Raw genomic sequence first — 16,518 nt, 5'->3', positions numbered from 1 at the left:
GCGATTACAACAAACAAGTTCACAGAACTGCAAAAAATGTGGGTACCGTTACTAAAGCATACGAATCAATAAATTGCTACTAACCTTGAGAAATTGGTTAAACATAAATATTATTCATATAAAACCCGGTATTTTGTAATTAATGTTATTTTACCGTCGACCGGCGTAGTCATCTCTTGTGTTCTGTGATGTTTAAGTTTTTATTGCTGTTTTGTAGTTTTTACTATGTGTTATGTTATGAAGTACCTAAAGCGAAGTTCCAAGCAATTTATCCCAAAGGACTTAAAGTGATTATACCAGGTTTGCATAGATTTTTGTAGATTTACTTATCAATAAAATGTTTCAATCTTCTAAAATAGTCGTCGAACTCCAAATCTTGATGTTATTTGTAATTAGTGGTTTAGGCTCTGTATTGATAACGTTAGGTTGAGTTTTTTTATTACATTCATTTTATTGTGATTATATTAAATCTTCATTATATTTTTATTAATTGGTTTATTAAAAGTATTTCTATTATTATCGATACAATACATGGCAGTAAACTATAAAAAAATACATTAAAAGTTGCACTTCAACATGTTAAGTCCGTCACTACTTGGTGTTTTCTTGTTTTTTTTTCTAAAAGGCTAGAAGGGTCTTTTGTGATACACTGTTGACTTTTTGTGTCTAAAGCACATATACAGAAGTCCGTTGTGCACAGCTGGGGATCGAACCTACGACTTTTTGGATGAGAGTCATACGGTGAAGCCACTAGGCCAACACTACTCACATAAAGACAGAAGACTGTCTAAAACTATCAATTATTTTTAAAATTAACATCACTGACTATAATGTGGAAAAGGATATTATGAACAAAACTTACTATGACATTTAACATATAAATCACGAGAAAATCAGAACAGTTTTACTTAAAAAAAAAATGGTAAAGTTTCGTCTTAATAAATTTCCAACAATGTATTATATTAGTATTCAAAGTCGTGCGAACATAAACTAGGAAAACATCTCAATAAATAAGCGATGATGCATATAACTTGTATATGTATTGATGATTATGTCTGGTATTTCCTTAACGCGTATCATATGTTACGATCTTAGGATTCTTTAACCGACTTTAAAATAGGGTTATTACATTACATGAGTATATTATCTCCAAAGTCCTTTATTTTATGAACATTATCTCTTCACTGAGACATCATGACATTACGATTAGCCTAACTTAAGAGTTAAAAGTAATTATAGTCTAACCTAATTTACTAAAAAGGATATTTAACATAAGTGTCCAATAACACTACTTACAGTCTCTATTAAGGGGAAGACCTTTGTTCTATTGTTTGACTTACTACTGTTTAGCACTTAACACTAACGTGCACTATTCTCTAATTCAAATGGTTTTGTCCTTTTCAGTCTTCTCACTATGCCCGTGGTGGCAAGAAGTTGAAAAGCCTCGACATTCACATGTTCGTAGGCTCCAGCACTGGTTTTTATTAAATTCTTACTAACTGTGCAGTTTCACTCTAGTTTGTTCCCTACCGTTTTCTACCCATCACCCTAGGGTGATGTTATATACTCAAACTTAAAATAACTTTATTCATATAGGCAACCAAGTACACTTATGAACGTCAACAGAAAAGATGTTAAATTGATGCTCAATTTACATTTACTACCAGTTCGCAAGAGAACTGGCAAGAAACTCTTCACCACTCATTTTAATCGCCAAGTTTTGAGTCAAGTTTAGTGTATAGCCTGCCTTGATTAATAATACTATCCATTGCCTTGCAAATATACTGAAGACCTCTCATAGTCTTCCGTCTTTCACTCATTCTTAACATATTATGAGATTGAAAATTATTTTATTTTGACAATATTTTTGTGTTCGTTATTGTCAGGTCCGGGTAGCCTAATATTAACGAAAATGTATATCCAATATATGTATTACATTTCGGGCCTAATTGTTGTGCTTAAATGCACTATTATCGTGAGTAACTTTTCTTTCTGTGTGGAATGAAACCTGCTCGTGAGACATACTCAAACCGGCATATCTATGACCCATAATGTGACAATTACCAATACGTACGTACGCCTCGCCGGATACCTTAAACGCCAAATATTAATCATCCCATTATTGCTTCAGTTAATTTAAAAGGGCTCTTTCTGTGCCATGGAACGTTTAATCAACTCAATTACTAACTAACGGTACATAGCATAGGACTATTAATTATAATTTAACTCACAATTTGCGGCTAAAATTAAAAACCACAAAACCAGCCAGTTTGTAAAATAATTAATATATAGATTAAGGAGTATAGTTATACGTTGTTAATTCACATCAAATTAACTGATATGCGAGGCTTATGGTTTCGTTGCTGGTCTTAATAAAGTATTTTATATTAATTTACCATCCCCGCGAACTTCGTTTCACCTTAATATGATTTACTTTTTGCTATGCTAATTGCTACCCCATAGAGACCAGGCGTTTCCGGGATTTTTTTTTAAATTTACTCAGTTCGTGAAATAAATTTAAAAAAATACTCAAATTAGTCCAGCCGTCTGCGAGTTTTGAGCTTAGCAACATTTTGTGATAAATTTTTATTGATTTGGATTATTTAAAATTTCTCCAAAGTCCCCGTAGGCTTGATGTTTTGATTTGCGATGCTTAAGAGTCACTATCATTTAATTATCGTTTGCGTTTAATGTTCAGGTTTTATGTTTAGTTTGTTAACTCTCTGGGAAAATTTGTAAAAGTGCTCAAAGTGCCATCAATTAGAAAAAAATTACCACATATGGCAAGAAAATCTTTGCATTGAAGTGCAACTGTAGACATATTAAATGATTTATTTAACCAATTGTCAAAGCCGCTTTAAAATCATTTATCCTTTATGGTAGGGGAGCCCAAGAGGGGATTTCGGGATTTACTAAAGCGCGGCAGATTAATATATAGGGGGATACCTTGTACCCGGTTAAGTACCTCCACAAAATATGAGGCCCATATATAGGGCCGCCCGTGAAGGAGACAGGATCAGATTAGTAAAAAAAAAATTGACCATCAGAAATTCCCGAGCGCGTCAGATTAAGGTAGGGTGAGTTAATTACATCCTAAAAAGTGTATATTCCACTAATCTGGCAATTTGAGTGACGGAAAAAAGGGGAGGGCAACAAAGTTGTAAAAAAAACCGTCATCTCGACATTCTCGAGCGTAGCTAATTTTTCAAGAAAATCATTCATTATTTTTAGGAAATAATTCAAGAATAATCAAAAATATATAATCTGACGATTTCCGCAAGCCGAAATAACAAAAATTCGTCGATAAAGTTAAATGCGTGCAGCTGCGTGATGCCTACATTTCCTTTAACCGATCGGAATCTACTAAACGGCGTTCTAAATATTTCCCTCAAAATTACATTTCCTGTGAATTTGAACCGATTCGGACCGATAGATTTTGAGAAAGTGTTTTTTCGGGATTACTCCGAAATTTGTGGTTCTATCAATTAAAATTGCAAAATTACTTATGATGATGATAAAACTGCGTCGAATGCCGCCAACCGCGAAATCAAATTGCTTGATCCATTCAAAAGTTATTGCGGTTTGAAAATTCCAAAAATAGTGTTCTATGAAAATTCTATCAGACTTTCGAGCTGGGAGAGCTCAAATGCATAGACATATTATTTCTTTGAACTCAGCGAGCTCAAAATATCAATTTTAAGCGCCCAGGAATGGAAGTAGCGGGAAGTTGCAGGAATGGCCCTTTCGGTGAATCGTTTTTCTAAATTTTTTTTGTCAGATCAGGCGAATCCCTCTAGATAATCGTCAGATTATGAGACAGTACGTTTAGAACATAAAGATGAAACACATATATCTTAATCTGACGCGCTTGAGTATTTCAAAATTGCGATTTTTTTTGCATATTATGAAAATGGCCGTGGGTTTGCGTCCCATCGAAATCGTCAGATTAGTGAATGAGAGCTATTTTTTGGTGCACTTAACACTCCCTTAGAAAATCTGACGCGCTCGATAAATTTTTTTTTTTTTTTCATTTTCAACCCTTAAATACAACCACCCGCATCATGCAAACGATCAGATTAACATACGTACATTATTAAAAATACGTAGGGCATAGATGCTATCAATATCTGACGCACTCGAGGATGTCCATGCAACAGTTTTTTTTTACATATTTAACTATCTATAGCCGCTTCCCCCACCGATGAAAAGGAATTTATCATATAACATTTTTTTCTTCTTTTTATCTAAGCTTTGCATCCCAATAGGTCTCTACGACGCTTGAGTAAATCCCCATTTAGCATCGTGGGCTCCCCTACCATTCGTTTTTATAACTTATGAATCGATGTATTTTTTGCCTATAAGTGTTTGTAACATTAAATCTTGTATTTTATTGTTGTTAAGTACCAAAGTATCAGTGTGCCGAGCGGTGGTAAGCTATTGTAAATAATAATTTTTAAAATGAAACTTCTTTAGGCGCTTAATTTCTTTTACGGATGAAACGCAATAATAATAATATTAGCGTCACGAAGATGTGCAGCGTTTTTATCGAAGAAAAGGGAGAGAGCGATTGAGACCAATTGAGAGAGAGTGAGAAAGGGCGAAATACACGCTATTGGTTGATATATTCGTTTCGTAGTTACATATTAGAACTTTAGATGGTAATTCTGTCGCATAACATCTTGCGTACAGTAAACGCAGATTTTTTATTAATTTAAATTATCATCAGCACGTACACAGGGTATAAACAGTGTGAATATAGATATGCAAATACATGGAGTGATCATACACTGGTACATCATCATCTATTGGGGCTTTTACCTTAGTATAAATTAATTTACAGAGAAGTTTCACTTCTGTCATCTGTATTTTGTACGCACGCACTTTTTTTTAAATAGGTAAACCTCAAATAAAGTTTTGATTTTCATTTTCAGATGACGGCTTCTCTTTGGTCGCTTTCCATGGCAAGCTGAACGAAGAGATGGATGGCCTCGAAGGTGGTACCTGGTCAGCAGATATACCTAAAGCGGAAAACGGAGAATGGATATTCCGAGATAATAATGTGGAGTTGAAGATGGGAGATAAGGTTTACTTTTGGACCTTTGCTATTAAAAATGGACTAGGGCACCGACAAGATGATGGAGAGTGGACTGTGGATGGTAAGTAAATCTTTACAGCAGTATTTAAACAAGAATATCATTACAACGGGACGTTTTTGCATAGGAAATATTTACTTGTGGTTTTTAACAGTCTTATTTTAGGTAGATTAAGACTGTAATATGTATTGAAAATCTAAAAGTTTTGGACATTTTCTGTCATAGGAATCTTAACTATACTTATTTTATTATGCTGAAGATTTGCTTTGGGCTAGTCTTAATAAGTAGAAGTTTAAATTAAAATAAGAATTTGTGTTGATTAGTGTGGGGACTGTCTTTTTTGTTCATAGATCAAGTTTTTGTTTAATTGCAGCAGTATCACCCATATCGTTTGCCGTATCAACCTAATTGTCAATAACGTAATTGTTCTTATAATAAATTGCTATTTATTATCATCATAAAGCTGTGACTTAAATTTAGCATTTTACAATATTATAAAGTTTTCTTTCTTTCCTTTCTATCCTTTCTTTCCTTCCTTTCCTTCCTTTGATTTGTGTTCTTTATTATTTCCTTTCCTTTTTTGTTTTCCGTTCTTTCCTTTTATGCCACTCTTACCTTTCTTACGTTTATTTATTTATTTCTTTTCTTTCTTTCCTTTCTTTCCTGCATTTCCTGCCTTTCCTTTCTTTTCTTTCTTTTTTCTTTTCTTTCTTTTTCTTTTCTTTCTTGTCTTTCTTGTCTTTCTTTTCTTTCTTTCTTTTCTTTCCTTTACTTTCTTCCTTTAATTTCTGTACTTAATTATTTTCTTTCCTTTTTTTCTTTGCCACTCTTACCTTTATTTCTTTTCTTTTCTTTTCTTTTCTTTTCTTTTCTTTTCTTTTCTTTTCTTTTCTTTTCTTTTCTTTTCTTTTCTTTTCTTATCTTTTCTTTTCTTTTCTTTTCTTTTCTTTTCTTTTCTTTTCTTTTCTTTTCTTTTCTTTTCTTTTCTTTTCTTTTCTTTTCTTTTCTTTTCTTTCATTTATTTCTTGTACGATATGTTCCAACGGAAGGTCACCTCACCGCAGTAGTAGAAAGTTAACGCCGTTTTATGAAATTTAATCACTTTTCAGGATACGTTGACGCATTTGGCAACCCTGTTAAGTTCATGATGGCACAACCCATTAACCTAATTGTCAATAACGTAATTGTTCTTACTATAAACTGCGATCATAAAGCTGTGACTTAAATTTAGCATTTTACAATATTATAAATAGGGATGCATCGATACGCTTTTTTGCCGATACGATTCCGATGCCGATACACTTATAGGAATATCGTCGATACCGATACCAACGCTTATTGAATTAAAACTAAATTAAGGTACAATATATGTTATGTATGTACAAGTTAAGTTAAAGTTTATAATTTTTATTAAAAAAATATATGCAAAAAATAAATATATTTGTGCCATATTTTTCGTCTATCGAGCAACCCACGCTTTTTCACAATAATACCAGTATTTTTTGTTCATAACCATTTTCAGCCTAAATTATGAAGAATTTTTCACTTTTTAGTTTGATGTGCTTTAAAAGCGTGTTTTATAGTTTTTTTAAACTATATTTATTTTCCACTTTTTAGTCCTAGCAGCAATACGTGTTGTCTCAATTTAATCGTATTGCTTTGTGGACTTCAAAAAATTCATTGTTTTTTCGAGATAAACCTATGAAATTATTATATTGTCGCTGATTCTTTATAAGTGTACAAAGTTTGAATTAAATCTGTCCGTTAAAAGTGGGTCAAAATCGAGTCCGAAGGAGTCGGTTACATACATACACACATACATACATGTGAAGCTAATATAAAGCGTGTAAAAAATAGTCACACACTTTGAATAATTTTAAAGGTTAACTACTAAAATTAAGAATTAAGAGTAATAATTAAATTAAAATAAAATAAATAACTGTAAATAATTAAAATTAACAATGATAACATTGTTGTAATTCTGTATTTTAATAAATTTGGTAACGAAAACATACTAGCAGTTAAAAGCCAACTAAATGATTTTCAAGTCTACGTTCAATTTAATTATGTTAAATTTTTATATTGTAATGCAACAAAGTTTTAATAAATAAATAGTGTTTAGCGAAATGAAATACATAATGGTAGGGGAGCCCAAGAGGGGATTTCGGGATTTACTAAAGCGCGGCAGATTAATATATAGGGGGATACCTTGTACCCGGTTAAGTACCTCCACAAAACATGAGGCCCATATATAAGGCCGCCCGTGAAGGAGAAAGGATCAGATTAGTAAAAAAAAATTGACCATCAGAAATTCCCGAGCACGTCAGATTAAGGTAGGGTGAGTTAATTACATCCTAAAAAGTGTATATTCCACTAATATGACAATTTGAGAGTGACGTAAAAAAAGGGGAGGGCAACAAAGTTCTAAAAAAATACGTCTTCTCGATATTCTCGAGCGTAGCTAATTTTTATTTTATTTTGAAGGAAATAATTCAAGAATAATGAAAAATATATAATCTGACGATTTCCGCAAGCCGAAATAACAAAAATTCGTCGATAAAGTTAAATGCGTGCAGCTGCGTGATGCCTACATTTCCTTAAACTGATCGGAATCTACTAAACGGCGTTCTAAATATTTCCCTCAAAATTACATTTCCTGTGAATTTGAACCGATTCGGACCGATAGATTTTGAGAAATTTTGAAGAATCTTAAAAAAATAAGATTTTTTTTTTTAAAGTGGTTTCCTTATCGATCAACTTCAAAAACTAATCCGCCTTTGAGCTTGAAAAACCACGTCGATTGCCACCAAGCTGGTCAAAAGCGGTTGATTCGTTCGAGAGATATGGTGAACGAAAGAAACCCGAAAAAGTGTTTTTTCGGGATTACTCAGAAATTTGTGGTTCGATAAATTAAAATTGCTCTTATGCATTACTTATGAGGATGATAAAACTGCGTCGAATGCCGTCAACCGCGTGATAATTGCTTGATCCATTCAAAAGTTATTGCGGTTTGAAAATTCCAAAAATAGTCTTCTATCAGACTTTCGATTTTTTTTGTCAGATCAGGCGAATCCCTCTAGATAATCGTCAGATTATTAGACAGTACGTTTAGAACATAAAGATGAACCACATATATCATAATCTGACGCGCTTGAGTATTTCTAAATTGCTATTTTTTTTTGCAAATTATGAAAATGCCCGTGGGTTTGCGTCCCATCGAAACGTCAGATTAGTAAATGAGAGGTTTTTTTTGGTGCACTTAACACTCCCTTAGAAAATCTGACGCGCTCGATGTTTTTTTTTTTTTCATTTTCAACCCTTAAATACCCGCATCATGCAAACGATCAGATTAACATACGTACATTATTAAAAATACGTAGGGCATTGATGCTATCAATATCTGACGCGCTCGAGGATGTCCATGCAACAGTTTTTTTTTACATATTTAATAATCTATAGCCGCTTCCCCCACCGATGAAAAGGTATATTATATCATATAACATTTTTTTCTTCTTATCATCTAAGCTTTGCATCCCAATAGGTCTCTACGACGCTCAAGTAAATCCCCATTTAGCATCCCCTACCATAAATAATAATGCTTTGTCCCCAAGCGAATGATAGAGACAACAAACTGAATAAAACGCGGGGATTTCTCGGGCAACAATAGTCCGTGGCTCGTTTGCAACAAACTAGATCATACAAAATGCGCGTTTACATTATTTTTTTAAAGCGTGAAATTTGAAAAGTATCGGTGAATCGGCAATGAAAATATCGCCGATGCCGATATATCGGCAAACCCAAAGTATCGCCGATATATCGGTATCGGCATCCGTATCGGATGCATCCCTAATTATAAAGTTTTCTTTCTTTCCTTTCTTTCCTTCCTTTAATTTCAGTACTTTATTATTTTCTTTCCTTTTTTGTTTTCCGTTCTTTCCTTTTATGCCACTCTTACCTTTCTTACCTTTGTTACGTTTATTTCTTTTCTTTTCTTTTCTTTTCTTTTCTTTTCTTTTCTTTTCTTTTCTTTTCTTTTCTTTTCTTTTCTTTTCTTTTCTTTTCTTTTCTTTTCTTTTCTTTTCTTTTCTTTTCTTTTCTTTTCTTTTCTTTGCTTTTCTTTTCTTTTCTTTTCTTTTCTTTTCATTTGTTTCTTGTATGCTATGTTCCAACGGAAGGTCACCACATCGCAGTAGAAGAAAGATAACGCCGTTTTATGAAATTTAATCACTTTTCAGGATACGTTGACGCATTTGGCAACCCTGTTAAGTTCAAGATGGCACAACCCATTAACCTAATAAATTTTCAATAACGTAATTGTTCTTATTATAAACTGCGATGTATTATCATCATAAAGCTGACTTAAATTTAGCATTTTACAATATTATAAAGTTTTCTTTCTTTCCTTTCTATCCTTTCTTTCCTTCCTTTCCTTCATTTAATTTCTGTACTTAATTATTTTCTTTCCTTTTTTGTTTTCCGTTCTTTCATTTTATGCTACTCTTACCTTTCTTACTTTTGTTACGTTTATTTCTTTTCTTTTCTTTTCTTTTCTTTTCTTTTCTTTTCTTTTCTTTTCTTTTCTTTTCTTTTCTTTTCTTTTCTTTTCTTTTCTTTTCTTTTCTTTTCTTTTCTTTTCTTTTCTTTTCTCTTCTCTTCTTTTCTTTTCTTTTCTTTTCTTTTCCTTTCTTTTCTTTTCTTTTCTTTTCTTTTCTTTTCTTTTCTTTTCTTTTCTTTTCTTTTCTTTTCTTTTCTTTTCTCGATATGTTCGATCGATATGTTCAAACGGAAGGTCACCGCACCGCAGTAGTAGAAAGTTAACGCCGTTTTATGAAATTTAATCACTTTTCAGGATACGTTGACGCATTTGGCAACCCTGTTAAAGTTCAAGATGGCACAACCGAAGAGCCAACAACCATACCCCCCACTACACCTCCCACTACGTCTACCACCACACCTCCCACCACAACTACCACCACAACTTCCACCACTCAGGCCCCAAAACCAACCACAGATTCCTCCGGCCCTTACAAATACCCGTGCGAGATATCCCTGACTAAAGTGACCACACCAGGGTTCGTTTGCAAGGGTCAATTACTGTTTGAGGATACGTTTGATGGTGATTTAGACAAGGGGAGGATATGGACACCTGAAATTAAAATGCCTAATGCACCAGTATGTACTGTTTTAGTGTTTTATCCTATGAGTTCTATCATGCTATTTAAGTTCGTTACTTTCTCTGTTCTTTTTCATATCTGTGTTGTGGTGATTATGGACCAATAGCTGAGCTCATCTCCCTCTCCAAGGGACAGCTAAACTTTAGTGTAGATATTTTCATGTTATCTATTTATTTATTCTCACTTTTTGCACACAATTAACAAAAGACACGGTACAAAGGACGGCCTTATGCTACTAAGCGATCGATCTCAGGAAACCCTAATTAAAAACCAAATTGTTACCATACTTCCCTGTGGAATAAACGTTTTGATTGTTATTTTATTATATATACAATTTAATGCATACAAAATTCTCATTATATTAGCTAAAAATTATAATTATTCATCATATTTTTACAATTTACAATTAATTACGATGTGCAAAAATTATATCACTGATAACATAATTATAAAATTGTCATAGATTGCCGTGTATGAATCCCTTGCTAAAAGGTTATGTTACCCGTATAAGTTGGAGTATGGTTGCTTAAATTAAGACAATTAGCTTAAAATCTTTAAGATTTTGGAACAATCGCTGCTGGAAATCACTTTCAACTTCAATTAATTTTATACTATAGCAAGAGTTTTACAACCAACGAATACATATAGTTCATTCTTCTAATACATATTAACTACTGAATCTATAATTTAATTATTAGAAGTGATAAATACATTTTATTCACAAGAAAAATATTATTACCATTATACCAAAAATATATTATCTAAACTAAACTACACACACTAAACTATTTTTTACTTTTATAACTTTCAGGATTTCCCATTCAACGTATATTTGTATGACAAAAATGTGCGATCTGACGATGGAAAGTTGATAATAGAGCCAATGACCCTCGAATCGAAGTATGGTGATGGATTTATTTGGGAAACTCTAGACCTCACCCTTAAGTAAGTTTTTCTAAACATGTCAAATAAGATGGATCAGAAAATCTGTCAGATTGCTTGAACTTGACGCGACTTCAGTAACGGTCCAACTTCAAAAATGAGTTTCCGTACCACGTAATGTAACGTTTGCAACATCAGTAGTACCATGTTTCGTAAAGTTGGGTTTCGTAGTCAAATTACATCATTGGAGTTATTTGTAGTGGTATAGCAGGAAGTTAATAATACAGTAATTAATATGTTAATCTTCTGTTACATGGTTGACTTAATTGTGCTTACTTTTTTATCACAAAATAAATGCATTTATGGAAAACGCATTTAATGATAAAATTTTGTGTTTGTCTGCTTTTTGAAGATTCCTAATTCCCGCTTAGCGTGTGTATAATTCCGGAATACAGACACTAAGCGGGAGTTCCATTCTTTAGCACACTGTGGAACTGGAACTAGTCGTCAAGCCGTAGATCATCAACCAAGTTTGGTGGAATCACATTGAGAATCTTAGTTTTAGCTCGTTCATAATTAACAAATATCATCTAAGCAACACTTTTATAGGCTCGAGTGTCTAGAAATCTGTAAACATATTTGTTCTACAAAGGAAAGGTTATCTTTATTTCTAGGTGTACCGGCAAAATTGGCACCCCAGAATGTTACCGAGAAGCAGCGGGCCCAGAAATCCTACCACCGATCATTACTGGGAAAATTAATAGCAAGCGTAGTTTTGCTTTTAAGTATGGCAAAGTTGAAGTCGTCGCCAAAATGCCGCTTGGAAACTGGCTTATACCTGGTATAACTTATTAAAGTATATTTATCTTAGATTATAATTTACAATGATATTGAGCATTGTGGCTTCAGCGTGCGCCTCTCATCCCTAATGTCGTAGGTTCGATCCCCTACTGTGCACCAAGGGACTTTCTTTCTATGTGCGCATTTAAACATTCGCTTGAACGGTGAAGGAAAACATCGTGAGGAAACCGGCTTGCTTTAGACCCAAAAAGTCGACGGCGTGCGTCAGGCACAGAAGGCTTATCACATATTATATTTACCTATTAGATTAACAAATGATCATAAAGCAGATACAGAAATCCGAGGCCCAGACCTAAAAAGGTAGTTCATTTATAACTCAAATTATATCGTGTCAACCAATAAAACTCATATAAATATAAAACATAGAGTGGCATTTCTACTTTTTGTTTTTAATAAAGCTTGTGGAAAACGCCATTAAAAATTGTCAAGCTACAATAAAATTAGATAAAAAAAATTGAATTAATTCAATAAGTAGTTACTTGATTTTCTATAAATTTGATGAGCTCATTCACGATACACTTACAATGCGTAAAATCAAATAGTTATAACTGATTACTAAAAAGTACTCAAAAATTAGCTGTAAGCGTATTTTGAACTAAATAAAAGCAAGAACTTGCTTCGTTAGAAACTTGGGTAACTGCAATTGTTGTATCGTATGCTTAGGAATTAACTAGATGAATGTTAGAACGAAATGTTAGTTACTTTGCACGAATAATAGTACAGGCTAGAGATGTTGCACATAGACACACACTACCATGAAGTCTGTTTCTTTAGATTGTTAATTATTATGATTACTTTTAATTAATCATTATATCCATCGGATTGAAGGATTTAAAACGGAAATATTTTTACAGCTCTAAATAGTTCACGAATAAACAAAAAGATAATAACTTAGTTTTTTAGTAAAAGTAAATCTACAAAATTATGGGTATAGAAAATTTATTCGTTTTTATTCGGAAATTATTGCCAATGTGCAATATTATATATTACGGCTGTGCAGTACGTACGTAGTACCTACAATCTTTCGACAAAATTTTTTACCTACGTAGTGGACCTTAAGGCCGATTTACATTATCTTAGTGTTTAGGAGAGTGCTTTAGTACAACTTGAAAGGCTAGTTCTTTAGCGTAGCGTTTACTAAAGCAAGTAGCGTTTACATGTTTCAACTAAAGTACTATCCTAAAGCACTCTCCTAAACACTAAGATAATGTCAATCGGCCTTTAGCTACTGGAGCCTTCGAGCTAATCAGTTCTTAAACTGGTCGAGAATCGTTTTGGTTGGAAATGTACAGCTTCCTTTGTCCACATATCGCAATAATTATTGTTCAATAACCTTTCAGAGATTCAGCTTGAGCCACGGTTCAACGAGTACGGATCGCGGAGGTATGCCTCGGGCCTATTGAAGATTGCACTTGTTAAAGGGAATGTGGAGTACGCAAAGAAGCTCATGGCAGGACCGGTAATGTCCGATTTTGAACCTTATAGGTACGTAATAAGGTTTCATTTAAGTAATATTGAAATCTAATATATATTGTTTTCTTTTTTGCATAAAGAAATTTGAGTTGTAAATGGAAGAATGTTAACTAAATTAATATTTTTATTTCTAATGTCAATAATTTCAGTATATTTAAAAAAAAATATGTCTTAATGTTTTGCATACTCACGCGAGGTGTTAATCATCCAGTAATGTCCTCTCCTATCCTATAGCTTATGTATATGTATAATCTAATATATAAAATTCCCGTGTCACAAAGTTCATTCCCATGCTCCTCCGAAACGGCTCGACCGATTCTTATGTAATCTTTTATGCATATTCAGTAAATCTGATAAGGAGTGTCCATTTTTGTTTTTATTTTTTTAATGATACAGTATATAAAAATACATATAACCCCTAATTTGCACTCTACAATTAACCCCTATTTTTTATTATTGTAGATAGTTATTTTTATTGAACTAAAAAATGTTAACCAGAAATAATATACATGGCAAAACAACGTTTGTCAGGTCAGCTAGTATATCCTAATACTGGCTAACCGACTACTATTAGCAATTAACCAATTCCTATGTTTTTATTGTTTCCAGGAGTATGTATTTGAAAGAAAAAGTTGGTTACGAAAATTGGAATAAAGCCTACCATAACTATACTCTTGTTTGGACACCAGGTAATAAAAACAATTAGAAATTATTTTTCAATTTAAATAGCTTTTAAAACGAAGTGACGTAAAATTAACATGATCGCCACTTACATATACCTTACTCCAAGAAACCATGGAGTCTTATAACGCAGGACTAAAGAATCACGGTCGTGTAGCAATGGACTTTCTGTGTTTGTGCATTCAACACTCGCTTGTACTGTGAAGGAAAACAACGCGAAGAAACCGGCATGAGACCTTAATTATTATTTTATCCCTGTCTCTTTCTTTCAAATTGTGTCTATGCTGTGATCGATAGAGATGAGGACAGTGAACATGTTAACTCGAGAAGTAAAAGTAAAAATCACAGCGTAATTTAATTAATTCAGTCGACTTAGTTCGGAGGACTTTGATTATTAAATCAAAGATAATTTGATTAATTAAGCTAAAGTATTAAATAAGTTAAATTATTTTTTTATATTCAATATATCCTTTGTATGGAGTGTGTTACTGTAAAAGAGTAATTACAATTTATGAAAAAAAATAATCCGAAAAAAGGTTTCGTAATTTTAAAATTTATTTTAAATAAAAATAATTTTAAAATTCGGAGGCTCATCTGATGTTAAGTGACACTCACATTGTCATGAGGCTCGCAAGTGCGTTGCCGTCCTTTCAAGACATTTTTCTCTAGACAGAAATTTTATTTATGTAATAAAAATAAAACTTGTAAGACATTTTCTATTATAAAATAAATGTTCGGATGTACAGATGCGATTGAAATGTATGTGGATGGTGAAAAGTACGGCGAGGTAGACCCTGGTGAAGGCTTCTACCAAGAAGCAGTTAAGCATCACGTTAGAGCAGCATCCAGATGGCTGAAAGGATCAGCCATGGCACCATTTGATGAACTGGTAATATGCGTAATTAGATTTAAAACTATGTAGTCACACTTTTCTCTTGATCTTTGTGTGAAAAAAATAATTTGGCATTTTTTCCACACAATTTTTGATTATATTGGTAGAACAAATGTCGCCATCAAAAAATGGGGGTAGGCATTTATGACCAGCTGTGCAATTCTGTTAATCCGTGAGTTCACCTCGCACTAAGAACGCTCCTTTCCATTTTCGGAATCTCATGGTATTCTGTTAAGCAATTTCACATTAACAAGCGGAGGGAGCTTGTAGTTTATTGTTTATCAGAATGCCAAATCGTAAAATCACGGCTACACGACTGATTTGAGCGCGTTCACCGCTGCAAATACCGATGTGAGAGTTCGAACAGTGAGTTACAGAATCGCAAGGCTGTACCTCTTTAGATCTACAAAATATACACAAAAAATCCTGACACATGGTAAAGCCGTTTGGAGTACATCAATTTTTTTTCACCATAATTTTATCAAAATTTCAAAAATTACGAGTGATTTTAAAAATACGTAAAAAGAAAAATAATATAGTAGATCTTTACTCGTTTCGAATGACAACCCAAGTATAGTTTTATTCTGACTGATTAATTGAGATTACAAAACGAAAATGTTTCAAAACTTTATATTAAATTTAAATTGTACTATTATACTTTAAATATTACTTTATTTATTTGGTTGAATATATTATCTTTTGTCAGTTCTATATATCCCTCGGACTTCGAGTTGGTGGTATCAACGAGTTCCCGGACGCGACAAATAAGCCGTGGAAGAATCGATCAGCGAAGGCTGCTCTCCAGTTCTGGAACCACCGTGATGAGTGGCTTCCCACTTGGTTCTCTGATACCAGTCCTTTAAGCATTGATTCTGTTAGAGTTTATGCTCTATAGAAACTACTGCATTCAAAATTGCCACATAAATATTTCTTTGATAATTCTACAATTCTACAGTGCGTCAGGCACTAACAGCCTTGCGATTCTGAACAATAAACTACAAGCTCCTTATCAGAATGCCAAATCATAAAATGACTGCTTCACGACTGATTTGAGCGCGACCGCCGCTGCGAAAACCGCTGTTAGATTCGAAAATTGAGTTACAGAATCGCAAGGCAGGTAATAAATTTTCTCGTATAAGACGACTGTGTTATGTCATCATGAGAAAACTGGACTCAGTTTTCTCATGATGTTTTCGTTTAAATAATGTAATTACAATAAAATTAGTTTGAAGATGTGAAAAAATTGAGTTTTTACTTGAGGAACTATGAAATGGAAAATTACATTACAATCCATCGGAATAATTGTGGCATAGTCTCGCAATGTAACATATTATAATCTTGCAAATGATTATAGTCGACCTAAGATCAACTCTTTCCATTCCATAATCTGTGTGTCTTACGCATTATTATGTAAATAAAAAAAAATATAAGCTATAGCTACACTTATAAAAGCAAATTATGT

At 33.1% G+C, this 16,518-nt stretch overlaps 1 protein-coding gene across 1 annotated transcript; it reads left to right on the top strand.

Moving 5' to 3' along the window:
- The first annotated feature begins 18 nt into the window (after nt 1-18).
- On the top strand, nt 19-16,193 carry LOC125057121 (beta-1,3-glucan-binding protein-like). Its single transcript, XM_047660601.1, has 9 exons — nt 19-300; nt 4,932-5,156; nt 9,943-10,265; nt 11,079-11,212; nt 11,824-11,990; nt 13,351-13,495; nt 14,093-14,172; nt 14,911-15,053; nt 15,763-16,193. The coding sequence occupies exons 1-9, from the start codon at nt 189-191 to the stop codon at nt 15,949-15,951; spliced, it is 1,518 nt and encodes a 505-aa protein (XP_047516557.1). The 5' UTR covers nt 19-188; the 3' UTR covers nt 15,952-16,193.
- The last annotated feature ends 325 nt before the right edge of the window (nt 16,194-16,518 follow it).

The sequence above is a fragment of the Pieris napi genome, chromosome 16 (genome assembly GCF_905475465.1).
Source record: "Pieris napi chromosome 16, ilPieNapi1.2, whole genome shotgun sequence".
NCBI lineage: Eukaryota > Metazoa > Arthropoda > Insecta > Lepidoptera > Pieridae > Pieris > Pieris napi.
This window is presented reverse-complemented; position numbering and strand designations above follow the sequence as displayed.

What these genes read in the sequence shown, in the direction of transcription:
- LOC125057121 (XM_047660601.1), top strand. Translation starts at nt 189, where the DNA reads ATGTTTAAGTTTTTATTGCTGTTTTGTAGTTTTTACTATGTGTTATGT. An exon ending in ACTTAAAGTGATTATACCAG is followed by an intron (nt 301 to 4,931) that starts GTTTGCATAGAT and finishes TTTCATTTTCAG; the next exon opens with ATGACGGCTTCTCTTTGGTC. An exon ending in TACTCTTGTTTGGACACCAG is followed by an intron (nt 14,173 to 14,910) that starts GTAATAAAAACA and finishes TCGGATGTACAG; the next exon opens with ATGCGATTGAAATGTATGTG.